Source organism: Denticeps clupeoides, chromosome 20, assembly GCF_900700375.1.
Source record: "Denticeps clupeoides chromosome 20, fDenClu1.1, whole genome shotgun sequence".
NCBI lineage: Eukaryota > Metazoa > Chordata > Actinopteri > Clupeiformes > Denticipitidae > Denticeps > Denticeps clupeoides.
The window spans coordinates 15681933-15709452 of record NC_041726.1 but is presented as its reverse complement, the minus strand read 5'-3'; the positions used below and the strand labels follow the sequence as shown (position 1 = coordinate 15709452).

Genomic DNA, 27520 nt, shown 5'->3' with positions numbered 1-27520 from the left:
TACATAGGATGGCGGGGAAAACAGCAATGCTCTTGTATCATTATTTTCATATAAGTACTTATATAAATGACAGGAAAGGCTGAAATGATACTTGCAGGGATCATTCCGGAAGCTCTTCAACTATGTTTTGGACATAAGCAACTGCCCACAACTACAAAAATGTATCCTGTGCTATCTTGAATGGAGTTTAGCTGGAGTTTCCTGTACGATACATGTTTTTTTATGAATCAGAATAAATTGTTCATTCATACAAAGAGACTGTGTGCAGTGGTTGTGTCCAAGTGGATGTCTCTCACTGTGGCTTCCTTGTGGGTGCATGAGCACCGTCCTCCACACACTGCTCCCCGGGCATCTGTCATGGCACGTTTAAACACGTATATACATACACACACACTAGCATTATCTGACTGGACCAAATATTAATATAATAAAAAATATTGTTCAGTTTCTTTCTGATTAATATACATATAGTATTTCATTCATTAATAAAATGTGATTTAGCTTTAATAGACATCTCATGTTGCATGCTCCTGAAGCATAATATATATACACACACACACACACACACACACACACACACACACACACACACACACACACACACACACACACACACATTTATTTATTTAGAGAGAGAAAACAAGAGAGAAAGAAGCTATTTTTTTGTTTGTCCAGATGAAGACATCTACACGTTCTCATATCCTAACTTTGAAATGTCTGCCTTTACAGACTGACCCTCAGTGTTTGAATATGTGGTCCTGGAAGGCTGGCCTTAAATGTATTGTTTTCAACAGGGAGATGGGGGGTTTCAAGGAAAAGCAGGAGACCAAGGAGAGAAAGGAGAGAAGGTGTGAAAAGCTTTTTACCTTGTTTAATTTTGGTGAATGCATGTATAGTCATGGTTAAAAAGCTGAACAAATGTTTTATCACTGGTCTGGCATTAGCGCTTCTTGTTTTGAATGACCCAGGGACAATTGAAAAGATTACTTTTGAACATTTGTGACAATTACAAGTTAGCCAGTTTAATTAAGTAATTACATTTTATTACTTTGATAAATTATGAATGAATATTCTTAACTGTTAACCATTTTGAAATTGTGTAACTTGACAGTGTTTTGTTTTTACAGCAGTACTAAACATTGACTCCTGTCAAACCCCTGTCAATACATGAATTCATATCATATAATTGATCAATCAATTGATCAGCTTTGTTTTGACCTCTCTGGACACATTACAATAGTTTTAATGTATCATTTAATTGGACTAAATATCCACATGGTTAAAAACATGTTTGTAGATGAACACAAATGAAAACTGTTTATTGACCTAAGAAATCTAAATTCAAATAAACTGCATCAAATAAATAAGCAATTTTTCATTGAGGTTTAGCCAAGAAAATTAATTAATGGGGACTTAAAGAAATGGACGTAATACGTTTTATGTATCAAAGCCATTTATAAGAAATTGTTTTCTAATTATTGTCAAATTATTTTGTGATTAGCAAACTGATATGCTTAATATGGGGCAAACTGATTTTGGGAAAGTAAACATTTAATTTTAATTTGAAATATCCCCGAAAGGACAATAACCTATAGACTTTGTCTGATCTATGTGTTCAATTCTTCTCTCTTTCGGGTGGCTGCTTCAGGGAACAAGTGGAGCTCCAGGACTTGCTGGCAAACAGGGCGATAAAGGGGAGCGAGTGAGTGACATAACAAAATGTTTACATTTACTATGATTCCGTTACATTGGCTGAACTGGCTAAAAAAATGTAAGTACTCTTTCAGACCTAATATTTTACATTACACCAATGTTAAAATATTAGGTCTGACCGATTAAATAAAAAAAAAAAAATCATCCAGCTTTAACTTTTTTCAATGTACTAGCCCGAATCTTTGAAGATTCACTGAAGTTTCACTGTCATGAATATTTGTGTTGCAACAGGGTGAAGCAGGGGTGTCAGGTGCAAACGGTTTACCTGGACCATTGGGACCAAAGGTAATGTCCCAATGGAGAACCTCCTGAGACAGGCACTCGATGACAGTGACCTGCCAGGACGCCGTATCACACAAAGCGGCGAAGTCCGCGGGGTTAATGTTTAGCTCAGTCATTATGTCATGGTTCATCACGGTGACGAGATGAAAGAGAGACTGTTTGAGGGGACATGAAAGCCATGTGCGAGACAGCGCAAAGAGGCGGGGGAATTTGCACTGTTGGATCTGCGAGCGTGTTCAGTTGTCGCTGCACTACCCACACACAACAAAAAAATTGAAAGAGTAGCAGGGTTGAGGACGGAAGGAGAGAGGATCGGGCTTACTGGTTTAGAAGAGCTGAGATGTCGCCAGGAAGACAAACAATGACTGAGCACCGACCAGCAGTCAGACACTGATTATACAGGTAGCACGTCACCCGGTCCTGCGTTCGTACCGCCATGTGACAGCTTTTTACGGCATTATCCTAATTAGACATAGTTCACAAGTTTGAAGATCTAAAGCATATCCCCCCAAGTCTACAGATGCTCCAGATGTTTGCAGATTTTGTTGGACATCCTGCTTGTGATGCCATTGCCTCACTTCCCTGTTCCATATTGCTATGTCCTGCATATGTCATGTTGAGTGTCTTATGTTATATTTGTGATTACATTTTGAATGTGTTTCTTTTCTTTATTAAATATTCACATTTGTCCACCATATCGTGCTTCTGTACCTCATGCCTCACCCGCTTGGCATGACTCTGCTGTAAATGCTGAGATTGTTAATTTACTGTGTCATTTACAGGGTGTCCAGGGTGACTTTGGTGTTCCTGGAGGTCCAGGACCTAAAGGAGTCATTGTGAGTATCAGCTTACGTGGCAATAATTTGCATCAATATCATAATTCTGCACTAATAATTAAAAATAGTTGTAATCCTTCATTATTATCAGTAAATAACTCGATCAGTAAGTAACTCGAAATTTAACAACAGAATGCTGAGTGTCATAGGTTCTTAGTTTGCTTCTTTTGTGCTAATGTTCTTCAGGGCAGTCCTGGTGAAAAGGGGGAGAAAGGAACATCAGGCGTCAAGGTGAGAGCTTTGTTTGGTTCACCACATGCAACACGGGTCAGAGGTGGCCTAGCGGGTAAAGAAACAGACCCGTAATCTGAAGGTTGCCTTTCACTTCACTGTCTATTCACATTTAGCCTAAAAGACCTGGACTGTGCTGTGGTATTTCATAATTAATTTTAGGAAGCACCATAAATGTACATATTTACATAAGCAATTTCTTAATGACGTTTCTGACATCCTTTAGGTAAAATACCATAAGGATCACGGATTATTCTAGGTTTAATAAGATGTTCAACTTGCATTTAACAACTGATCCTACAGCAGCAGTACTTGCTGGAAGTTACAGTAACTTCAAAAAGAAAAGAAACAGCATGAACATTTTGAGCTGGTGAAGCTTGTGACCCAATAACTTAAAGATACATTTTCACATGGAACATACCAGCTAAAACCAACTTTGAGACTGGCTTGTTGCTGTTTGGTACTCGTCATGCTGGGCTACATTCTGAGGCTGGCAAAAAAACTGCTAATTCCTAAATAATTCTAGTTTTTCTTCAGAGAAACCCTACTTAAGCATATGCTGGTGGATGGTTGCAGCTATTTATTGCTGAACAAACAGAACTCATGCCAAAATCTGGTAAAGCTGCCTGAAAAACAGTTCATGCCAATAGCATACCGCTAACTGGTCAATTGGCCAAGTATATGGGTGCCAGCCATATGCCAGCCGTAGACCCCAATGATAAAAATGGGTCACATTTTTTGTCTTAAATTATTTACTTGGTTTCAGTTCATTTATTAGCTTATCAGTTATCAGTCTCATCCAGAGTGAGTTATATTCACTTGTTCAAAATGCAGAGTCATGTGCTTAATTCCTTGAGGATCCAATGGCTTGGTTCGACTGCTAGTCATGCTGGTTAATGCATGTATTATCTGGTTTTAGGGATTCACTGCATTTTCATGGAAAAGACCAGACCTGTAAATGCAGTGGGAAAGTAGAAAGGTTGATTGTAGGTGTGGATTGTACACTATGTGTGTGCCTTTGCATTCTTTATGAAGTTAATGATAATGCCAGACGTAGCCAGTCCTGATGAACTCTGCACACTTCCTATGTGGGATCCCCCACCCACACATACCTTTCTGTATTAAGAAATACTAGTTTGTGGTGATTCAGGACAACCAATCAGCATGGTTCATTATTTGATGTGTATTTCTACACTGCTGACAATTTTCAGATGAAGACAGATTTAGTTGGTTCAGCAATTATGTTTTTTATCAGAAAAGTTATCAATAAGTTAGGGAATGAACCTTAGCACAGAATTATCAGAACACATGCCATATGAGGTTCACCTGACAAGGACATTAATGCCTTAAAACCATCATCTCTGAAAGTCAACTCAAACCTGGAGGCTTGTCATGTTTTAGCCATCAGACTGCCAACCTTTAACTGGCCTTCATCCTGTAATGTTGTTTCCAGAAAACTAGGTGTCTAGGGAGGAGAAAAATACCATGCATTCCCAGTGCTTGCAAAGTATATTAAAAACAATCCTTCTCTCTTCAGAGCATGTGCAGGTTCAGGGGGGATTCAGTGAAAGAAATCACAAAAAATAAGGACCCAAATGAAAAGTTCTCGTTCAACCCACGACAATTTGAAGCGGTCTTATGTATTGTTCTGGAAAAATACTGTATATAGCAGCTGATAGGCTTGAAAGAGTATGATCTTTTTTTAAGTTGATTCTGTTGATGCCATCATCTGGTTTCTTTAGTCTGGGCCTTGAATCCAAGTTCCTATTCTTCACACTCGACTCACATGTAGAGGCGGGCTGGAAAATCCTGGTCCATCCCTTCTGTTCTACTGTGATTAAATGATAATAATATGTAATAATGTAATGTATATATTTTTGTTCGTCAGGGAGAACGTGGTCTTGATGGGCATCCTGGCAAAATTGGGGTGCCAGGGAAAGAGGTGAGTATACAAAATCTTTACTCAAAATCCTTCACACATACATACATCATTTCTGGTAAACACAATATATGTATTTTTTTCACAGGGTGCTAATGGGCAAGTCGGGACACCTGGACCTAGTGGTGTTAAAGGACAGAAGGTACTGAAAAGAATGAGTGTTTTGTTGTCCCATGAAGAAACATGAACACAAGCACTGTGGCTCTCTTGACTGTCTTGATGTCTGTCTAGAATTCAACATTCTATGATCTGTTATTTCCTCCCTCTGTAAGTGATTTGTGTTTTTTTTTTCAGGGTGAAAGAGGCCTGCCTGGTGACGTGGTAAATAAAAGCCATCGCCACTGTAGTGTTATTAGACTAGTATTGGAGTACTTACACTAGCACACCTCACATTATACACACATTATGATCTAAAAATAACTGTTAAGTGAATTATTTTTTTTAAAATGTGTAGAATTCAGCATTGTCGGCTTTAGAATGTCTTGTACTTCATGGTTCACCTAATTAAGTAATGTAGCCAAAATTCAAATATTAATTCTGCTGCAAATACTACTGAATAGAAGCCTTTTGGAAACTATAATTCGAAGGTTGAACTCTTAAAAATGTGATTACAGTTGATATGAATCTGCTGATATGAAAAGCCTGTGTACCATACGTTTTGTGTATTTATCTAGTTTACCTTCTCCTTGAAGGCCCATAGTCTTGCAGTTATCTTACATATTTACCATAAATCAATACTTGTGCTGTATTAAACAAGGGTTGGAAGAAGAGCTTAGTTGCTGAAGGTGCACAGGGAAGTTCTATTGAGTATTGAGATGTTACAAAAAACATACAATTTCAGAATTGTACAATGGGTTTGTTCTGTTTGTTTTCCTCAAAAGTTCCAGCAAGAGGGCTTGAAAGGAGAACCTGTAAGTATGCAGAACTGATCATTTTAAAAAAAGTAGTTTCCTATCTAGTTTCCAGTTGAGCCAATCACCATTGTGTTTTATAGGGACCCCAAGGTCCTCCAGGCCCCCAAGGCCCAGAAGGGCCCCCAGGCACACCTGTAAGTTATGACTTCCTCTTTAGATCCATCCTTGCAACCATATGGTGCTGCCATTACATATATTGCTTTAACATGTCTGAACAAGGGCGTGTATGAATTTCACTAGTACTAACGTTTTACTTGACAGAAGTGCGCCAAGCCCTATAACCAGATCATAACTATTTATGCATTTATGTATGTATTATATATTTTGCAGCAGGAGTAGTAGGTTGTTACTCACATAATGTATTCTGGGCATTTTTGCTGTGTGAAAAACCAAAAAAACGTTGTCACCCGAAATATTTCCATTCCTACCCCCAATATTGATCAGCTGTCTACTGAAATAACCTTAGAATAACCTTAAGTAGTAACACATTTCTTATTAAGATTTCTTTTTCTTTTCCATGTTACAGCATCAGGATGGTATACATCAAATCCCCAATTCATGATGGTTTAAGGTGGAAATGGAATACTGTAACATTTTATTTTTTTCCAGGGTGTTCCTGGTGCACAAGGTCCACAGGGGGAACCTGGAGAATTTGGGCAAAGGGTGAGTTTTTTTTTCAGGCTCATGGTGTGGGATCACAGTCATCACCAGTCTGCTTCTGATGATGACAGTTCAAGTTGCACTTGTGCCTTTTGCAAAGTCGCCATGGCAACAGAATGATTATCTAAACAGCAGTAGAGAAAACATGGAATTTTTTGGAAATCCTTTGGGAGAGATTAGATAAAGAAGTGGAAAAACCTAGTGGAAAAACACAGAGTGGAAAACACACAGTATTTAACAGTGAGTGGTCTCAGTATCTGCTTTAAATAATCTGATTGAGGAATCCTGGAGCCTTTTTGCCCTGTTCAGATGTCTAGCATTATTACAAAACCTTCCTGTTAGATGTTACATACTTGTTGATTAATAATTTTGCAATTTAACCTTGAAATAGTCAAGAATTGCCCATCTCTTAGTACTTTGAGCAAGGTGAGCATGTAATGTAGTAATCCCTCTGTTAGTAATGCCACATTTCATGTATCTGGGAATGTCGTCACATGAACTGACGTCCACAGTGACGAGTTGGAGAGTACTGAGTATCTGACAGACGTAATGACAACGACTAAGGCAGATGATCGTTTATCTGGGTTTTACTAAAGCCTTCCAGATACAGGGGGTATTCCTGTTAGACTGCGACATTATCGATATTATTCTTTAAGAACAACTGCCTAGATTTGTTTGTGTAAGATACAATATCAAGAAGTAAAAATTGTACAAAAGTGTACAAGAAGTAAAAATTTCACATTGTAATATGTGGTCATTTTTGTTGGTTTTTTTTTTTTACTTTTGCAATTTAGATTATTCATTCTGTCCAGAAAGTTTCCCAGTTACATTAGATGTGAGAACTTGCCCAGAGAAAGCTTAGCATTAGTTGTCTTTACTGCTCCCTGGCTTGTAATTTCGCTTACAAGACGGGAGCTCAACAGACAGGATGTGTAGATCTGCTCAGTGTGCTTCTGGGCATTTAAGACATGTCATTATATTGAGACACACCCTACGTTCCCTGCCATTTTGAAATTTTGTCATCCCTGGCATGTGTCTGACTGTTTTGAAGACTCACTGAAGGATTTTTCTTGGTTGCCGAGACGCTCTAACCACAATCATATCTCACTGTGTCCCTTGTCTTTTTTCATGTTCACTCCAAAGTGAAATGCTCCATTTTGTCCACCAGATGGCAGTGCACTAACTACTTTTATTAGCCATATATCGTTTGTTTGTTAAATGTATAATAATTGAAATTATGTCCACAAGTATGACTGTTACTGTACACAGGGTAAGAAAGGAGATGCTGGACTGCCTGGTGTTGATGGACTTCCAGGACCCCCTGTGAGGAAAACTCTTTTAAACTCTTTTTTCACTAAACAAATGACAAATTATTGTATATCCCAGTTTGCAAAGAACTGTTCAGTGATTTAACTTTTTTTCTTTCTTTCAGGGTCCCCAGGGACCGATGGGACCTGCTGGTTCTTCTGGACAAACAGGCCCTCCTGTAAATGCAGTTCGAATTCATAATTTTAAATCTATTCTCTACATCATTTTTTCATCAGTGTAATGTGCAATGTTAAACATACTGATCTGTATGACTGAATGAGACAGTTTGAGTGTTTGTACTTTGTTCCCACAGGGGCTGCCCGGTGAAATCGGCTTCTCTGGCAAACCAGGAGAGCCAGGCAAACCTGTAAGTTTGTGCCACTGAACCAAATGCAGACAGGTGAAAAGGAAAAAGCCAGTGTAGATATTGCTGTGCTACAACACATCTTAAAAATGTAAAATCATTATCTTCATGAACTCTATGGGTTGTCTGTGGCTCCTATATTGTTGTCACTCTGGGTTTTATCAACCAACATTTAATGGGATGGGAACCTTTGACCATCTGCATGTGTTCATTCAATGGAATAGCAATGCATGTGAATTGTAGTCATCATGATTTTGTTTTTCCCTAAATATACTTCCCTCTACAGGATTTTCAGGTAAATGGCACATTGGCCATGTCCCGTGAAATGAAACTAAATTCATGTATTCACCCTGAGACATGCTGATATGCTGTGAAATGTAGTGCTGATACCTGAGCCAGTCTCACTGCATCGACAACAAAGCCTACTTCTCTTTCAGGGCCTACCTGGCAAAGACGGACTGGACGGTTTCGCAGGCAATGATGGGGCTAAGGTAAAAATGTGTTGTTTGGAGGATGAATAATATTTTTTTTTATAATATTCTTGTGGAATGTTTTACTTAAAGAGGTTCTTTCTCGTGTCTCATCAGGGCCAGAGAGGGGAGCCTGGAGTCGATGGTTTCCCTGGCAAACCTGGACCTAAGGTATTGTAGTGCTAATGGCTGGTATGCCAATACCACGGGAAATGACACCTGTTAGATTTCTAAAACTGACTTAAAGCCTGCATCAAGACTGATGAGTGCATCAAAATTCAACACACCATCTAACTGCTATTGCAAAGGAATATATTATAAGTAATAAATGGCTAATGATCCTTCCGCAGGTTCACCTACGGAAACCTTGTTACGACTTTTACTTCCTCTAGATAGTCAAGTTCCACCATCTTCTCGGGCACAAGTGACCTTTTTTCTGAGTTATGCAAAACCACCATATAGAAGAAAAACTGAACACCTAAAACTTAATAAATTGTTAACAGGGCTGGTTTTAAGCAGCGTGGTTCCTTTTCTTTCAGGGTGGGGAGGGACCTCCAGGCCCTCGTGGACCTCCTGGAGAGAGAGTGAGTGTGAAATCCACTCCACAGATTTCTAGCAGTAAACTCTCATAGACTCACTCTTTTGTCGAACTTTGTGTGTATGTGCACGTGTGTGTGTGTGTGTGTGTACATGTGCGCCCACTTCACAGGGTGAGGCAGGTTTACCTGGGGAAGCAGGTCTTATGGGACCGAGAGGAGAGAATGGCCCACAGGTAGTAAAAGCTACTGCTAATTGTTCTTTCTTTTTGGAAAATCACTGTGAAATACCACATCAACAGTAAGATTTGTGTTTTGCTGTGGTGCTTACTGCATGGTGCCATTTTACAGGGTGAACGCGGATATGACGGCCCTCCTGGACTAAAAGGAGACAAAGGAGACAAGGTTGGATGTGAAAAAAATACAACGACAACAACTTAACAGTTTAGGACCTTTTCAAGTGTTTATAGATGATGCGCTGCCATGGTAACAGACCATTAATGTTGCACTTTTAACAGAGTTAATATCAGTTTTCCTTTTTCCCAGGGCGAAACAGGACCACAAGGAATACCCGGTCGACCAGGAGATGTGAGTACACCTGATAAGTGGTAGTTTCATGACCGGGTTTATCTTACAAATTTAGACAAATAACACCCGAGTGTCTTGGCCTGGGTTCTTCATCTCATGGCCCTGGAGGTCTGGGAACTGCTGATTTTCCAACCTGGACTCAGACGGTAAATGAGATACTAATTGCTAATCTTGTAGCAAACGTAGATTCTGCTTTGTGTGATGTGATGCAGGTGGCCAATGTAATCCCAACGCCTGGCGAGCCGGTAAGTCTTAATCATTATTACCTACATTAGCACTGTAGGTCAGTAATACTTAAATTATTAACATTTTAAAGAAGTCACTCTGGATAAGAACATCTGCCAAATGTTGTAAATCAATCACACTACTAGTCAAAAGTCAGGACACATGTTTTCTACTGAGGCAATGGCGATTATTACAAAGGTTATTGTGCAGGGTCTAATAGTGGGCAACCATGAAAGGCGAAAGGTGGGGATAGTGCTTTGATCAAGGAGACCTCCTTGGCAGCTCGGGACTTGAACCCGCAACCTTTCAATTATGGGTTTGCTTCCTTAGCCGCTAGGCCACCACTGCCCCTAGACTGCAACCTGAAAGCAACACCTTAGACTGCTTAGCTGTCGTGGCATAATGTGCTATCACATTTACAGTTTGCTGCTGTAAAGAGCCTAAAATTCTGTAATTTTTTTTAATGTAAATGTATAAATAAAAGTAGAAAAAATCTAAAGGCAAATACCCATAAAATGCCTTATGACAGGTTGTGTTCATATTAATGGTGAAATACATACATGTTCTACAACCAGTGTTTTGTTGTTTTCTAACTTCTAGGGAAGGCCAGGAGACAAGGGAGAAAAGGGAGACCAGGGAAGCCCAGGAGAAATGGTCAGTGCATTTAATTATCAAAAAGATACAGCAAACAACATAATTTATGCATTTCGTTTTTATCCAAATTGACCACTAGATGGTGTCATAGAGTTGTACCAACATAGCTTCAGGAACGCTGTCTTTACCTTTAAAGCAATGGGAGGTCCATTGAATATAATTAGATTTTAATGGCATATTTGTATTTTAGGGGTTCAGATTCACTGGACCATTAACTACATGGGCTTTTAACAACTTATCCGATTGCATTTTGTACATTATGACAAACAATATGAATCACAGATTGTGTTTCATTCCCTTTCAGTCTGTGTTTCAGATTGTTTTCAAAAAGAATGTAGAACATGACGCAGTGCGTTCTTTGTGAATAACAGGCTGTTATGTGATACAGTAGCTCTGCAGACTGTACCACAGGTAGTCTTGATATGAACATTTGATTGGCTAAGATACATACTCCCATGTTAGAGTGCCTAATCATACGGAGCATGAAGTGCCCTACAGAGCACTTTCAGACTCAACACCGAGTTGAGGAAGGATAAGGCTGAGTGAACGAGCCAAGGGTGGGGGTGAGATTTAATGTAAATATAAGATTAATATGTATTTCCTGATCTGTTCATGAAGGGTCAAAGGGGACTGCCGGGTGAGCAGGGCTTCAGAGGCCAACCAGGGCCACAGGTAAAGATGAAGGAGCATTACACTATAAAAAAACAGAAGGAAAGGTTCTTTACATTCTGTTCCTTACCCATATTAAGGGTTCCAAAGGTGACAGTGGGGAGAAAGGAGAGGCTGGGAGGACTGGGGAACCGGTACGCTTTTTATCATCTTTATTGGCTTTTTTGGACTACAGTCTGAACTACAGACAGGTTAAATGCCTGATACTGGGAAGGGCATAATTCTGGTTTGTTAAAATCAGACTGGTTTGCTTTACTAGCCTTGGTTCTAGCATCCTGAGCAAAAATAAGAGTTCAAAGCTACTTTATTTAATGTTAAGTATTTAATGGTTTTAACAGAAATTCATTATTTAGAGAGTTTGTGATATGTGAAAAATGTGCCCCCAAGTGCCTTATTACAAAATAAAACATGACATTACAAAGTACATTATATCCATGTTATACAGCATTAAAAAATTACATATGTACCAGACATATGTGTATTAATCCAGTATTTTATTTAGGGTCCGTCTGGAGCTATTGGACCTCCAGGACTTCGTGGCCTGCCAGGCAATGTGGTAGGTGACCAAAAAGAAGCAATGTCATCATTGTTGCAATTACACTGTCATTACATTCTTTCACTATATGATGTGAAACCAACACTATATGATGTGTGTCCTCATTACAGGGCATCCCAGGTAGCATTGGCCCACCTGGAATATCTGGGCCTAGAGGGGAGAAGGTAGGACTCTAAACACTCAGATGCTGCAGAATGCCTGTGGGGTCTCTACTCATTTTGTTTCAATGATCTGACATTCAGAGAGAATCATGAAAAACCAAAGATGCAACACGATGCTTATGAAACTCATATTCGCATTTGCATTTACAACACTAGGCTCCTACCACCCTGGTAGTGATTAGTGAACAAGCAGATCTCACTTCACAACTGACATCACTGACCTGAGATCTGCACAGCACCCTGTCCTGGTTGCCATGTTTAGTAATTTGAAAACTATGATTCAGTTATTCATCTTAATGAATAATTTAACTGAAAATCGATTAATCTCCCCCATCATTATAGACTTATATAGTTATGAGACCATGAACTAATGTTAAAACAGTTCAATGTTTCATGGGAGGGGGGTCCTGGAGGGCCGTAGTCCTAAACAGCATGAATCGTTCCACGTTTCACCACAACTGATCCAAGAAATGGTAATAATGAGTGAAGAGACTGAATCGTGTATGTTAATTGGGGGTAAGCAGAGTTCAATATTTTAATTTATTTATGTCTTCATTTTGGGAACATCTCCCTAGCATGTTATAGTACAGTGCACATATTTCTAAACCATTTAGCATATTATAACATACGCTGGTACTCGTGGAATGAACCCTGGAATGCTTGTAAGAGCATCTTGAACCTACCACCCCTAAATGATCTATTTTATCCATGTTAAAACTATATTATGGAATAATATTGAAAATTGTGAAATATTGGAACTGGTAAATGATGGATAAAATGTTTGTCTTGTGTGAAGGGAGATGTTGGTAAAGATGGCCCTGCAGGCCCAGTTGGACCCTCAGGTCTGCCTGGAGAACCCGGAGAACCGGGGCAAGTAGGAAAAGGGAAGGATGGGCAGAGGGTAAGCTGGCCTCGATCTTCTTTTTCTTTAAAGAAAGCACACAAATCTGTCTGTGTTCTTCAGATTCTTATGATATAACAGCTGAATAACAGTAGTAAGCATGGGGGATTGATTCGCCTGAGAAAGCAGACATTACTACTAAGGACTGAGGTATCAGTATCAGTTGTTGAACAGGATATGTATAACAGAGTTGAGCTCTGGGTTTAAATAAACCTGTTTAAATCTTTTAAGGACCAGTTGGCCCATATCTGTGAGAGTAAAATGTAGTTCCTGTCAAATTACTTGGTCTGTCTAGAGAATCATGGACAGAGAAGGGTGTAGACCACTGATGGTCTTAAACCCATGATCTCTGAACCAAAACTGTTCTCAAGTCTTTTAATAATTATATTATTGGATGAATTAATTGGTTAATCTAAACACACACATTAAAGCATATATTCTAATATATTTGTATCTATGATATATATACAGTTCAACTTCTTATTGGTGCTGTTCAAATGACAGGGTGAACCAGGATCTCCAGGATCTCAAGGAACTCCAGGGCCAAAGGTAACGTCACTTAGAATTTAACATCTTTCTATTCTGTTCAGACGTCTTAAAATGATAAAGTAGTACCAATTTCTGTGGTGGCTTCTTGACGCCTTTGTTGTTGTTGCTGTGGTTGCACATTAAAGATGATCAGAACTTAAATCTTCAATATTTCTCTAGACAGATTGTCAGCTAAAGCAATGGCTTCGTCTGCATGCCAGACCCTCATGTTCATAAAAAGAGGAGAATTAGAACAGAAAACTTAAATTTCTGTAAAAAAAAAACATTCATATTATATAGAACATGCTGACAATGTGTATTATTGGAGTTTTATATAAGATGTAAGACATGATAAATGTATTGTCAGGGGCTGGGTTGGAGGACGCGTGTGCAGACATGGCAGTCGTGGGAACTGCTGGCGGCGTAGCCACTGTTACAGAAGGAGGTAGCACAAGAGTTGTTATCCAGTGGTTGGTGGCGGCGCCCCAGGGGATGATGGGAGACATCGTCAGGCATCAAGGGTTCAGCAATGGCGAGATCAGTCAGGCAGATCACAGAGCAGGAAGCGTGGCCACTGCCCTCTGTTGGCGTGGTGGACGATCAGGACCCGTGACGCGTTTATATTTTATTTATTTTGTGCTTAGGGTCCACCCGGAAATCAGGGAATGCCAGGTCTGCCGGGAGACAGAGGTCAGCCAGGAGAAGGCAAAGTGGGACCACAGGTACAGTACACACGGTGCCTTAAACACACACAAACCAGATTTTTTATCATTGTGATGTGATATTATTAAAGCTAGTTATAATGCTGGGCTTTTTACAGGGTACACCAGGAAGCAGAGGAGAAACTGGACCACCGGTAATATGAGTGTAATCTGTGTTCTCATGAATTTGAAAGGTCACATGGAATTGTGGGTAATGGTGTTCTTTGTGTTCTGTACAATTCTTAGGGACCTAGAGGTCAAACTGGGGTCGCTGGGCCCCAGGGTCCAGCTGGACACAGTGTGAGTCAAGTTCATGATGTCGTCATACTGTGCACATCCATACAACAACATCAGAAAAAAGCAATAATTTAACTTGGCTGCTCATGAAGATCTCACTCTACCTTTCTGCAGGGATCACCTGGAAGGCCAGGAGACAAAGGGGACAAAGGAGACCCTGTAAGTGACTGAACCCAAACAAAACATTTAATATTTTTTATAAAGTTCATATTGGTAACACCTTTTTGCTTATCTGTTCAGTCAGATTAGATTTCTGTTGTCATGTTGAAATTTAGAATCAGTATATTGTGTCATATGAGACATACATGAGTTAGTATTTACGTAATAAACTGTGTATTATAGTCCTCCACATTCATAAAGGACAGTACTATAAATTAAATCTATGTCAGTACTATACCAAATGACGAGGTTCATGGCAACTTTTCTGAAAAAGAAAAAAAAACTTTTTGGCAAAATTTAACATAGGCATGTCACTATAGAATATAGAATATAAAGAGCAGGTAACGTGCAGTGGAGGTCGTCATTAGGTAGCAAGGTGTAGATCGAATCCTATTGGCACACGTCAGTTCAGTTTTTGTTTAACCACATTCACTTTATGAGAAGATTTATTTTCTTATTATGTTTTATTTGAGAGTTAAACATCGATTCTTAGTTCACTTAGAAACTGATTTCTGAAATTGTGACATCCCTAAATAGTCATGGAAATGATTATCCCAACTAACTGTGTACCTTTTGTGTGCATTAGGGCAAACCTGCTGACTTGAGTGAGCTTGACCTGAAGGTAAGGACTTAAACCAGTCATACATTCTTTAACTCATCATCTCATCAACTGAACTGACTGTGCACTGTGTTGGGAAGGTTACTTTTAAAATGTATTCCGTTACAGATTACAGAATACATGCCCCAAAATGTAGTTTGTAACGTATTCCGTTAAGTTACTCAATGTGAGTAACGTATTCTGAATACTATGGATTACTTAATATATTGTCATGCATTTTACAACTACATGAATGTAGCAATCACAGATAAAAAAAAGAGCATTTTCAATGACCCTCTTCCTGATTAGGAGAAAAAAGGTAAAAAAAAATGTTTTTTTAAAAGAACTTACTTCCAGATGTTTCTTTAGGTTGGATGTGGAGTCTTTTGATGCTGAGAGCAGCTTGGTTGCTGGCAAACAGAGTTTGCATTGCATGATTCAACAATTGACCTAAAATGAATTAATTTAATGAATTGAAGTAAATTATATGCCACAATTAATCACTCTACTTTTACTTTTTATACTTACGTACATTTGAAGGCAAATACTTTTGTACTTTTACTCAAGTAGAAATGTAATTTTTTATATTTTATCCTGGGTAACTCTACTTTTACTGTAGTACATGGTTTCTGTACTTTGTCCACCACTAATAGCAGAAAGAAAGACAGTGTTGTAGAGTCTAAAAATTCTGTTGTAAATTGTGTCTACCAAAACGCCACAGTTTTTGAAGCAAGGCACATACAGACACATCTCCATGGTTCTAACGAGTGTGTATACTTTACATGTTGCTCCTCATGTTTACAAGGGGCTTCAGATTTCTGTGAACATGCACTCGCACACAGCCTCTTGGGTATGGTTGTTTGGAGACTTTCTGTTCTTGCACATTTTCACACCATGTTTTGCACGCAGTCATGTAAGGCTATACATGCAGTTTTGGCAGTTGTGTAGTTTCCTGTTTTTAAAGGGACATTTGAATGATGACATGCACATATTCATAGTTCAAGATCACATTACTGACTGTATTTTAAAGATCAGTAAAAGATCAGTCAGGACTTCAAATTTTACTAGAGTCTTTTTAAACACAGGTATCTATCTATCTAACAGAAGAGAGTCATTTTGTCCACACAAATCATTTTGTCAACAGCATGGATGTAATAACTTGAGCACTTACTGATCTTTCCTTTCCAAGGGGATGTGCTCAAATTGTCCTCCTGGCCCAGCTGGACCACCGGGTCTTCCGGGCGCACCTGGGGACAAGGGAGGAGCTGGAGCTCCAGGAAAAAATGGTCAGGATGGGTACCAGGTAAGCAGTAAGCTTTTAAGTCCAGTGTCACAGAACTGTGACCTTTAGGGATATTGCAAGCAGATGCAAGTATATTTTACTACAGTGTGCCATGGAGTCTGACACTTTTTAAAAAAAGATCATCAGCAGGAAGTTCTAACGCTACAGCTTTAACATAATCCAAGATTTATCGGGTAATCTGGTATGTGTTCCCAATCATTTTATGGCTGGAACAGAGAGATTCTGCAGATTCTGATGGGTTGTGGCTGGTCAGACATGCTGCATCAGTTACACTCTCAGTTTCAGTCTGAGAGGCCCGCAACTTCTGATGGGGTCTTCACAAATTGACCTGCTTCTTGGAGTTGGAATTCAATGTGTGTGTGTGTGTGTGTGTGTGTGTGTGTGTGTGCATGCGTGCAGGGTCCTCCAGGGTTGACAGGTCCTGCTGGACCACCAGGACCAGATGGCACAAAGGTGAGTCGTGTTCCACACCAATTTCCAATTCCTAAACATCTGTAACATGTGAAGTTTTTGTTATGTGAATTTTAAGTAACTGATAAAGCTGAACCATTTTTCCCCCACAGGGTATCAGAGGTGATAAAGGTCAACCAGGCACCCCAGGAGATAAAGGGGAAAAGGTGTGTTACTCACTATTAATCACCATTTATTTTTCCACATTAAATCTCTGGTGTTGAGATGCATGTATTTTTCGTAACAATGGATCCTTTTTGATACAGGGACCATCAGGACCTCCAGGATATCCTGGGACTGCCGGTTCTATGGGAGCACCTGTAAGTTTTATTACTTTTGCATCCATCTGGAGAAGACCATTAACTCTGCAGAAGTGCAAATTACACTGTAACAGTTGCAAGAATGTTCAGGAACAAAAGCCAAGTGAGGCAGAGCTGGCCTAGTGGGTAAGGAAGCGGCCCCGTAATCTGAAGGTTGCCGGTTCGAATCCTGTACCGCCATGGTGTCACAGACGTGCCACTGAGCACTGCTCACCAAGGGTGATGGGTTAAAAGCAGAGGACACATTTTGTTGTGTCACCATGTGCTATGCTTCACAATGACAATCACTTCATGATCCATCAAATATAAAGCTACTAAAACAAGTAATTATCTCGTCACCAATTTTCGGAGTAAATACATTTCTAAAGGTGCTATTAACATGCAAAGAAATCAAACGAGAAAAATAGACAGCACACATGAAGAAAGGAAAGTGGCACCAGCTGAAATCTATCAGTAATTTGAAGGCCAAGGACCAATTGTGGGGACCTTCAGAAAGACCTGGAATTAGCAGGTACAATTATTTCAAATAAAACAATAAGTAATGTAATAAACTGTCATGGCCAGTATATAAACAACATTTAAACAACATTCTCTCCAATCCTGTGAAATGCTGGGAAAATATAGACTGGTCCGATGAGACCAAAATCAAACTTTCTGGATGCAATAATACATGCCATGTTTGGAGGTCAAAAGGCCCCAAGAGTGGACAACCGTCCCAAACAGAAAGTCAAAGAGACTCTCAACTGGTTTCAATCACATGAACTGAATTTTAAAAGATAATCCATGGAAAGTATATTGAGCTTTGTCATTTTCATTTTATTACACATACCTTAATTTTTGGACATCTGTGGTTTGATTTGTTTGCTTGTGTGGATTGTTTCTGACATCTGGTGAGAATTTCATGTCTAAAGCACCTTTAGAAAAATATTTACCTGGTTGGTTTTATGTTTAATATACTGCCAAGAAAAAGTATAATTTAGTGATAAATATAATCTGATCTTCATTTAAGTGAAGTTTTTTTTTCCAAAATAATGTGCCTAAAATAATAATTATACAACTCTGATATTTTTGCTCATTATTTAACAACAACCACGACCACCGTAACTAAAGCTTCAGGGATTTTCAAATGGACTAGTAGCATCAGAATGGACACGTATTTTTCTCTTATTGGACAATCAATAAGCACTGCACTGACACCACTCTACCCTGGAAGGGGGACCCTCTCTGGATCACTCCTTCCCAAGGTTTCTTCCTTTCTTTTTTCTCTCTCCTAGAGTTTTTTTGTGTTTAGTTTTTCCTTGTGCGCAGAAGGGTCAAGTGTGGGGGTGTCAACTGGGTGTCAAAGCCCATTGAGACATACTGTATGTGATTTTGGGCTATATAAGAAATAAATGTTATTTAAGGACATCTAGTATGCTTTATACTGTTTTATTTAGGAAAAAGTAAACTTTTAGTTAAACTGGTAAAAGATATTCTGCACAAATGTTACCTATATCAAGCATGGGTTAAAAACACATCATATTATATAACAATTATTGTAATTGTTTAGGGGTCTGATGGCAGCCCTGGGCCCATAGGTCCACCAGGACCCCCTGGAGAGAAGGTAAGTGTAGAATTAAGTGCTGTAAAATTCTTTTAATTCTGTTGAACGTTCCATAAAAAAAGAAAAAAAAAAGATTTCTCAGATAAATTGATTTTTTCTTTGAAGTTAGGAAGGCTCGTTAGCTAAATATTTATTGGGCAATCATGGCAGTCTGTCTTAGGCCAATTCAGTTATCTCTTTTAGGCATAAATCTTCTTTTAGGCATATTGTAAAATGCAAAGATGTTAAATGTCGTAGTTGTTAAATGCAAGTTAAATGCATTGTGATTCCTGTTTGTGTGTGTTTCCAGGGTAAAGAAGGATCTAAAGGAATCCAAGGTCCACCAGGTCTTCCTGGTTTGATGGTAATTCTAGATATATGAAATTATGCAAATGTGTTATGTATGATGTTATGCATCAGCTAAATGCTGATGTGTTCTTGTTTTAAGGGAATAATGGGGAAGCCAGGGAAGGAGGGCCGAGCTGGAGAACCTGGAGAGCCGGTGAGTAGCACAATCATCCCTCAGGGTTCCTTTGATCCATTGGAAACATGATCCATATATTTTTACTGTTCAGGGTAAACAAGGTGAACCAGGTCCATCAGGCCGAGACGGGCTCAGAGGACTACCGGTAAGTATCCTGGTGATTGACTATAGGTGAACTCGAGAATGTTCCAGCATGTTCAGTAGGTATACTAGTCAAGTCTATAATCCATGTGTATGTGTCTTTCACACAGGGATTTAAAGGCCACCGAGGTGAACCTGGAACCCCAGGAGAAAAGGTACATGGTCTCTATGTCACGTCCGCGGGCTGACGGGGGAATGAAGAGTTAGGACATCGTCCAAATGGGATTTATTAATAGCAAAGGAAAAACAGACCCGCAGGCGTGTGGCGATTGACAGGAACTGAAATCATACGTAGAGTAAGTAACAGTGTCCACTGGAATGTCGCAGCCCTGAGCTGTCGGCTGCATTCCGGTTTTATGGGAGTCCCGATCCATTAAGTCCAATTGGAGACACCCTAATCAGGTGCATGGGCACCCGCTGGGACAGCCCCATGGCCCCGGGGCGTCACAATCTACATGAAACATGAACAGTAACGTCCGGTAATTGCCTCGTTTTGTCTCCTTTTGTCCTTGTCTTAGTTCTAATGAAATCTTACCAGTAGAGTTTTGAGCCTTTTCTGTTCTCACTATTTGATTCGATTATGATTATCAATGCACAGATTATCGATGTACCACATACATTTTTCGAAATTTCTTTACATTATGTTTTCATAGACGTCAGTGAGATGAGAGTTATGGCCTTGTTCATACGGGTGTCGTTTTTTCTGGCATTCGTGGCATTAGCTGAGTGCGGACTGAACGCCGACCATTTTTCTGTGTCTAGATTTAAACAGAGACGAGTGAACAGTAAACCAGCGCAGCAGAGAGCGTTCATTTCAAACTCCTACCCGGGGTGGCACTGTACTCAGATCAGGCAGCCACAGTCACTGCTGCAACTACTTTTTAAATAGAATTCTTTTGGCACCCCCAGAAAATCATCAAGCAACGTCATTATGGTATAATTGATTATGTTCTGCAATGCATCAATGCAGAATCATCCACGTCTGCTTCGCAATGCATCGATCATGACAATCATTTCAGCACCAAAGGAGTGTATCTAACTTTTAATTACCTGCATGTTTAAGCTCTCATGCTCCTCCACTCCCTTGTTGCTCGTGTGTTACATATCCCTACATATGATACTTTTATTCTGTTACCATTAAGTGTAGAGATCGCCTGAGATATTATCTTTGTTTGTGTTTTGTTTGTGCAATGAATCTGCAATGCCGTGAAATTGAGCCTTGTGCCTTCACTCGGTCATGACATGGACACTGCTAAAAGACACGTCTAAAAAAGAATGTCTGATTAAATGTGTTTACAGGGAGAAGATGGGAAAGCAGGCCCTCCAGGACATGGAGGCAATCCTGGAAAAGATGTGAGTTAGGATTAATAACATAATGGCATCAATAAACTGCAATTGTTGTTATCTCAATTGTTGTTTTGTAATTTTTTTTTTGATGATCAAATGGGCCAACAATAATGTTGTTATATTCTCTGACTGAGCCCTCATCATCCTGCTTCTCTCACTTAAGACAATCATAAGTAAATTGATATTTAAAGGGAGAGAGAAGAACTGAACACAATATATTGCTGTGGGTTTTAGAAAAGGCACACGTTCAGAAAGAAGCACGAGCGAGGTGTTCAACTGCTTTTTGTTGTGTCTTAGGGTATCCCAGGACCTCCAGGACCTGAGGGCCTTACGGGTCCAAGAGGAGAGCCAGTAAATTAAACACACACACACACACATGTATATTTTTGAATGGGATGAACTACAGACACACAGATTTTAAGAGCTCTTTTATTGATCGAATAATTGCATAGTTAACATAAGCATTTCTTAGGACTATGACATAGCAGCCTTTCATTTGACTTGACGTTGAATTTTATAGAGCAAAGCGCATGTTATAGAATTGGATTTGTTCATTTACATTTACATTTACATTTACATTTACATTTACATTTATGGCATTTGGCATGCGCCCTTATCCAAAGCGACTTACAACGTGCTTTCAAGTTACCATCGATGAAGATGTTCATGTTTTCACTCTTCAATACAACTATACAATACAACCTTGTCAGTAATTGAAATGCTGAATATGGATCAAGTTCTCTCTCTCTCTCTCTCTCTCTCTGTCTCTCTCTCAGGGAAAACCTGGAGATCCCGGTGCATCAGGAAAACAAGGGATTCCAGGCACACCAGTGAGCAACCAAACTGACACAAACCGAACATGTATTAGTAATCACAATACATTCCCTAGATGTTCACCATGAATATAGTAAATGCTCTCTCTCTCTCTCTCTCTCTCTCTCTCTCTCTCTCTCTCTCTCTCTCTATATATATATATATATATATATATATATATATATATATATATATATATATATGTATACACATACACACACACACACACACACAGTGTAGATTTCATTGCAATTACTCATTTTATTATAATAATAATTATTATTTTGTAGGGTCATCCTGGAATAAAAGGGGAGATTGGAAGTTCCGGCTTGCCAGGGTTCCCTGGTCCTAAAGGACCTGCAGTACGTATTAATCTGTGTCTAGGTTACTGGAGTACTGAAGTACTGAAGTACTGCTTTGTAGTAGCTTTCATCTCATTCAAGTTTGGTTTGTTAGGGTCCTGCTGGTCCTGTTGGTCCAGAAGGGAAACAGGTAAGAACTTTTGTGAGTGGATGGATAGGATGGATAGACGGATGAAAGGTCAGGGGACATTGCTCTTGACTGTCTTCTCTTTGTGCAGGGAATGATGGGAAACACAGGAGATCGTGGTTCCAAAGGAGAAAGGGTAAGGACAGTCAGAATCAACAAGCAATGGCTGCATATTTAGGGGCAGTGGTAGTCTAATGGGTAAGAAAGTGAACTCATAACAAAAGGGTGCCACTGAGGTCCGCTTGAGGCAGGTATCGTCCTCACACACTTCTCCCCGGACGCCTTTCATAGCTGCCCACTGATATGAACTACTACACTTTAACAAGTCCAGTGATGTGGTCCACAATAATGATAACGGTCCATCCCTCTAGCTTCAGCACTTATGGTGCTTGAATGCTCTTGGGATCCAGAGTAGCTCAGAAAGTAACAGATTAAACAGATTAGACTTGGGTGGCTGGGACTGAGAGGTTGTGGTAAAGTGCCGCAATGGTCTTGGTGGCTATCTAGGATAGCCTAGGTGAGATGATTGTCATGGTATATGTAGTTTTAACTGTCAAGACAAAGACAAAGATGTGTCTTTAGCCTGGACCTAATAATTGACACTGTGTCTGAGTTACGAAAATTAGCAGGAAAGTAGGGGTGCAATTTTACAATTTTATGAGTTCATTTACTAAAAATGACAGCCCTAATGGATCAGATGTTTCCTCCAAACCGTTTTTGTCCAGCTAACTGACAGCCAGGCACATCTAATCTCTTGGTCTACTGACCTTCCAAGCTGTTTCATGATCAACTTCAATTAGAACCCAGTGTTTTTTTTCTTCTTTTTTTTTCAGGGTGATGCAGGTTTCAAGGGAGACAAGGGCCCTACTGGTGACCCTGGTATGCCCGGCACACCTGGCCCTCCCGGCAGGAAAGGCCACACAGGAATGATGGGAATGTCTGGACCACCAGGGGAGTCCGGACCATCTGGGCCACCAGGATCTCCAGGGCAACCCGGCTTGCCTGGACCAAGGGTAGGTGCTGTTTTAGTTGGCCTTGTTGACAGCCATTGGTTCAGGATGCACTGATCTATGAGCTACACATCAGCATCAGCCTTCTAAGGTGTCATTCACACATTAATGTACATAGCACCAATTGACCTCTGACTAAAAATTGGTTGTTTGTAGCCTGCCATAGACCCCAGTAGCATATAGATTCAGAGATCTAACTAGCAGTATGGCAAAATGGTGGTGCAACTGTTAGCCTTGTGGCCTCGTACCTCCAAGGGTCATGAGTTTGAATTTGGGTCACCATCCTATACCAAACGCCCCAGGATGGGGTCTGACAGCCATGACTTCTGATTAAGGTTCATGGAGAGTGAGAGCGATGCTAGGTTCAGTTAGGCTGAAATACCCTCTTAAACAAAAGTTGGCAGCAATAAATTGAGGGATAGAATCAGTTGAAAAGTTAAGTGCATTTTTAAAACTTCTTTGAATATGCAAATTGCTAACATTGTTAATATGATACATTTCAGGGAGAATCAACATCTCTAGAAACAATGCGTAGGCTAATACAAGAGGAGCTTAATAAACAACTGAATGGTAAGACATGGCTTTACCCCCGTGATACGGCTGTTTTTTATTGCACAATCTTTGCAAATCATTGCTTTTCTGTGTGTGGCACTAAAGAGAAGTTAGCGTACCTCATGGCTCAGATGCAGCCCACTCATGTGAAGAGCACAGCAGGCCGACCTGGCCCACCAGGACCTCCAGGTAAAGATGGCACCACTGGCCGACCTGGAGCTCCAGGAGAGCCTGGCATGCCTGGCATGCAGGGATCGGATGGAGTCAGGGGACCAATGGGTCCTAAAGGTATGAGAAAGGCCACCTTTTGTTGAAATGATGGTTCCTGATGGTAAAGTGGATAAAAAGTGCTTCCATATATACACATTTCAAGGTGAAAAGGGGCCAAAAGGAGAAAAAGGAGAGCATGGAATTGGTCAGAGAGGCGAGCAAGGCCCTATTGGTCCAGCAGGTAACAATCTGGTTGCACTCAATCACACCACATCAGTGTGTTCACTGGTTTCATTCATTGTCTGTGTCCACATAGGTCCAGCGGGTCTGCCCGGGTATGGAAAAGATGGTCAGCCAGGTGCTGCAGGGGCACAGGGAGAGCCTGGAAACCCCGGACCACACGGGCAGCAAGGTCCCCCAGGCCCACCTGGACAGTGTGATCCCTCCCAGTGTGCCTACTATGCCAGTCTGGCATCACGGCCTAAGAACGTTAAGGGGACTTAGGGCCAGCCCCAGCCTGGGAGTGCACATATTTATGAACTCAGTGTTGCAGTGAATCCGAATGTTTAAAGGAAACCTCAGTTGGTGGAGGTTTGAGGTGTGTGCGTTGCCGGTCAGAATGAAATGTTTGGTTTGTTTTCTGTTTTAGGGGTTTTGGGATGGGGCATAGAGAAGTATGCATCAAATATCTACATTACAGGCCAGGAGTTTTGGCCTACCCTCAGATAAAATAAGTTGTTAAAAGTAATAATACATGAAAATAATAAGCTATATAAGAATAGTATATGATATTCTGTCTTGACTAAAGATATCTGACGATGTCTAGCCAGTTTCCGGTATCATTTCCTTTTTTAAATGGTTTAAATGCTTTCAATTTAGTTTGTGTAGCTTTGCACAATAACTGATAAGCTGTTTTGTTTTCCAAAATGTATTACAAGAAAATACAATAAGGCTCAAATGATTTGTAGTTGAACAAAAGCCTTCAGGTGTGTATTCACTTTGCATATTGTCATGTCCAGGCGCGTCATGACCATTGGAAGGCAGCAAATGCCTCTTTGTCCATGTGTCATTAACCTCACCTTTGCCCCCTTGCCTGTGTGTATATGTAACTATTGTGTAGTGTCCAGTCCATGTCAGTTGTCTGTTTTTTTTAGAGTGTGGTTTTGGTTCAGTTGGCGTTCGTGCCCTATTTCAGTTAAGGTTATTTTATGAAAAGGTGCTGGGAGGATGTGGAGACAAGTTATTTCCAAAAAATGATGGAAAGAACGCAGTGAATCTTTGCTGCTGTGATAAAGGCAATGGGTGGTATTTTTTAAAATAATACATAAACTCTGTCATTCATTTAACACTGTATGGTTTTACATTCAAGTCAGACATTTGTTGTAAATGTAATGAGCAGTATATTTTTTCAGTGTGAGGGTGGGCCCAAATGTCTGGCCTGTAATGTGTATATATATATAAATATATTTGCGTGTCAGGGATAACTTTCAGTTATGTTTTCAATTAGAATGGCGGTCTAATGCCACCTTACAAACTGTGGTCTAGAGTGAAGACTAGTGTACTGTCCCAAAATGAGGCACCATCAGGACCAGCGAGGTTGTTAACATGTCGTTCACCTTGCTGTTGCCTGGAAAGGATCTTTCTGCTAATGTTCCACTTTTTTTGTACTTTTGGTAATCTAGTCTGCAGATTTCTCCATTTGATTTTTGCTGATGGACGGGCAGACACATTCTTTGGGGTCATGATTAATTGTGACAATGTATTTTTCTCCTGTAACCTTTTTCAAATGTATGCCCTTCAGAATTGCAGGTCAGTCATGTTATGTGCCATTGTAAATAGCACTTTCTTAAACTGATGAATAGCATTCTGTTGAATTAATGGAATAAATCAGAAGTAATTTACCTTGCAATCTACAGAGTAAGTAGTACAGGAATTTACATATCACACAGGGTTATTTTGGTTTTGTATTTAGTATTTTTTATTGTCTTGGAGGCCTTTAAAGTAACTAAATGTATGAGTTGCGTGTTTTGGCTTATTAAAGCATTGGGAATGTTATATAACATAAATTAATTTATCATCTGAGTGACCTTTCTATAAAAGTTGACAAAAGTTTTTTTTTAGCAAATGACAAATAATTGTGTTTCAAAATATTGAGTTAAACCAAAGACTTCATAAATAGAAATTACAGTGTCTGGTAAAAATGTCTTTTGCAAAAAAAAAAAAAAACAGTATTACTGAAGGAAATAACTATAAAGCTATTTTGTAGCTGACTGAAGATGTCTGATGTCATTAGAAATCTACCGCTGGCGTTTTGACTGCATGTGGTTGACTGCAGATGAAAGGAGAACTCTTCAATTACTGTATTTTCCCCACTGGTATGAGAGGAACATGCATAATTTGTGACAGTTTTGTAATAAAAAGGATTTCATTTCCTCTTAAAAATGTCTTCAATTTTGTCTGTTTATACTGATTAAATGGTGCTAAACTTATCTAACTTAGTATGTGTCATTACTGGAAGTTGTTTCAATAAAAGCTGGATGAAGTTGGTTTTTAAGATGAGCCCATTTTCTTTGTCAATTGATGAATATTTGCCATTTATTTTGTACATGAAAATGAACATGAATGCCTCAGCACCTGCATTTAAAAAAAAAAAAAGACAATCAAAGTCATCCAATGTGTATTTGATCAGCATATTATGGTCATCATATTTTTTCTGTTTTTGGATTTTTCAATCATGTCTAACAAACAGAGCCCAAATATCATATGCTATTACGCGATTCTCAAACTGTTATCTAAAGTAAATATCACTGGTATACAATTCATTAAACATTTTTTTATCTTTGCTTAATTGTACACCACTCATGGAAAAAAGGTAATATGGGATTATGATTATTAAAAGTGAATGATTTAAATAACATTAATCCGAGTTTCTACTCACAGGTATCTAATTCAACTGTCACGGATAACTGTACCATACAGAAAATGTACCAGTAATCGAACTGTATTGTTTCACCTACAATTGACCACTAGGTGGAGTCAGTGGGTTAAATTAAATGAAAGGATGTGTCCCTAATGTAAAGGCATCAAATGCAAATACCACCAATATTCGAACTCGATATTTTATTTCTATATAAATGAACAGAGACTTGATTAAAGCACCATGGCAGTTCTCTGTACTGTAAAATACTGTAATGAACCTCTATGAACCAGGAAACTGAAATCTTACTTCGAAATGCAAAAAAGCAGTGAGGCGTCTCTTTTTTATGGTATGTGGTTTTAAAGGATGTGATGACAGATATTTGAGTTTCAGACAAAGACTGTACTGGATCACTGATGTTCATATTCATGGATCTATTTTAATATCCATATTTAACATCAGGGGCATAGAACCAGAGTATAGGTATGGGATTTCTCTATTTTTCCCTATTCCTGACGTCGCTCAGAATATGTTAGTGCTAGCAACAGGCTTTAACCACCCAGTAAAACTGGGGCGTCTCTTTGCGCTCATCAATGCTTACTTTGAGCTACA

At 39.5% G+C, this 27520-nt stretch overlaps 1 protein-coding gene across 2 annotated transcripts in view; it reads left to right on the top strand.

Moving 5' to 3' along the window:
* col22a1 (collagen, type XXII, alpha 1) overlaps positions 1-26480 on the top strand; it is a 46240-nt gene extending 19760 nt beyond the window's left edge. For both annotated transcript variants that reach the window (XM_028963916.1, XM_028963915.1), the window contains 53 exons: positions 795-848; positions 1649-1702; positions 1945-1998; positions 2778-2831; positions 3018-3062; positions 4951-5004; positions 5090-5143; positions 5296-5322; positions 5883-5912; positions 5996-6049; positions 6525-6578; positions 7845-7898; positions 8008-8061; positions 8197-8250; positions 8685-8738; positions 8835-8888; positions 9257-9301; positions 9427-9489; positions 9605-9658; positions 9800-9841; positions 10054-10086; positions 10667-10720; positions 11339-11392; positions 11470-11523; positions 11892-11945; positions 12056-12109; positions 12903-13007; positions 13512-13556; positions 14180-14257; positions 14356-14391; positions 14483-14536; positions 14648-14692; positions 15279-15314; positions 16480-16593; positions 16993-17046; positions 17157-17210; positions 17310-17363; positions 18913-18966; positions 19256-19309; positions 19394-19447; positions 19521-19574; positions 19681-19725; positions 20870-20923; positions 21215-21268; positions 21694-21747; positions 22021-22092; positions 22187-22222; positions 22311-22355; positions 23053-23232; positions 23733-23799; positions 23887-24069; positions 24155-24232; positions 24308-26480. In XM_028963916.1, the coding sequence (XP_028819749.1) occupies positions 795-848; positions 1649-1702; positions 1945-1998; positions 2778-2831; positions 3018-3062; positions 4951-5004; positions 5090-5143; positions 5296-5322; positions 5883-5912; positions 5996-6049; positions 6525-6578; positions 7845-7898; positions 8008-8061; positions 8197-8250; positions 8685-8738; positions 8835-8888; positions 9257-9301; positions 9427-9489; positions 9605-9658; positions 9800-9841; positions 10054-10086; positions 10667-10720; positions 11339-11392; positions 11470-11523; positions 11892-11945; positions 12056-12109; positions 12903-13007; positions 13512-13556; positions 14180-14257; positions 14356-14391; positions 14483-14536; positions 14648-14692; positions 15279-15314; positions 16480-16593; positions 16993-17046; positions 17157-17210; positions 17310-17363; positions 18913-18966; positions 19256-19309; positions 19394-19447; positions 19521-19574; positions 19681-19725; positions 20870-20923; positions 21215-21268; positions 21694-21747; positions 22021-22092; positions 22187-22222; positions 22311-22355; positions 23053-23232; positions 23733-23799; positions 23887-24069; positions 24155-24232; positions 24308-24495 (3258 nt within the window). In that variant the 3' untranslated portion in view covers positions 24496-26480. The remainder of the gene's footprint in view (positions 1-794; positions 849-1648; positions 1703-1944; positions 1999-2777; positions 2832-3017; positions 3063-4950; positions 5005-5089; positions 5144-5295; positions 5323-5882; positions 5913-5995; positions 6050-6524; positions 6579-7844; positions 7899-8007; positions 8062-8196; positions 8251-8684; positions 8739-8834; positions 8889-9256; positions 9302-9426; positions 9490-9604; positions 9659-9799; positions 9842-10053; positions 10087-10666; positions 10721-11338; positions 11393-11469; positions 11524-11891; positions 11946-12055; positions 12110-12902; positions 13008-13511; positions 13557-14179; positions 14258-14355; positions 14392-14482; positions 14537-14647; positions 14693-15278; positions 15315-16479; positions 16594-16992; positions 17047-17156; positions 17211-17309; positions 17364-18912; positions 18967-19255; positions 19310-19393; positions 19448-19520; positions 19575-19680; positions 19726-20869; positions 20924-21214; positions 21269-21693; positions 21748-22020; positions 22093-22186; positions 22223-22310; positions 22356-23052; positions 23233-23732; positions 23800-23886; positions 24070-24154; positions 24233-24307) is intronic.
* Positions 26481-27520: the final 1040 nt, after the last annotated feature.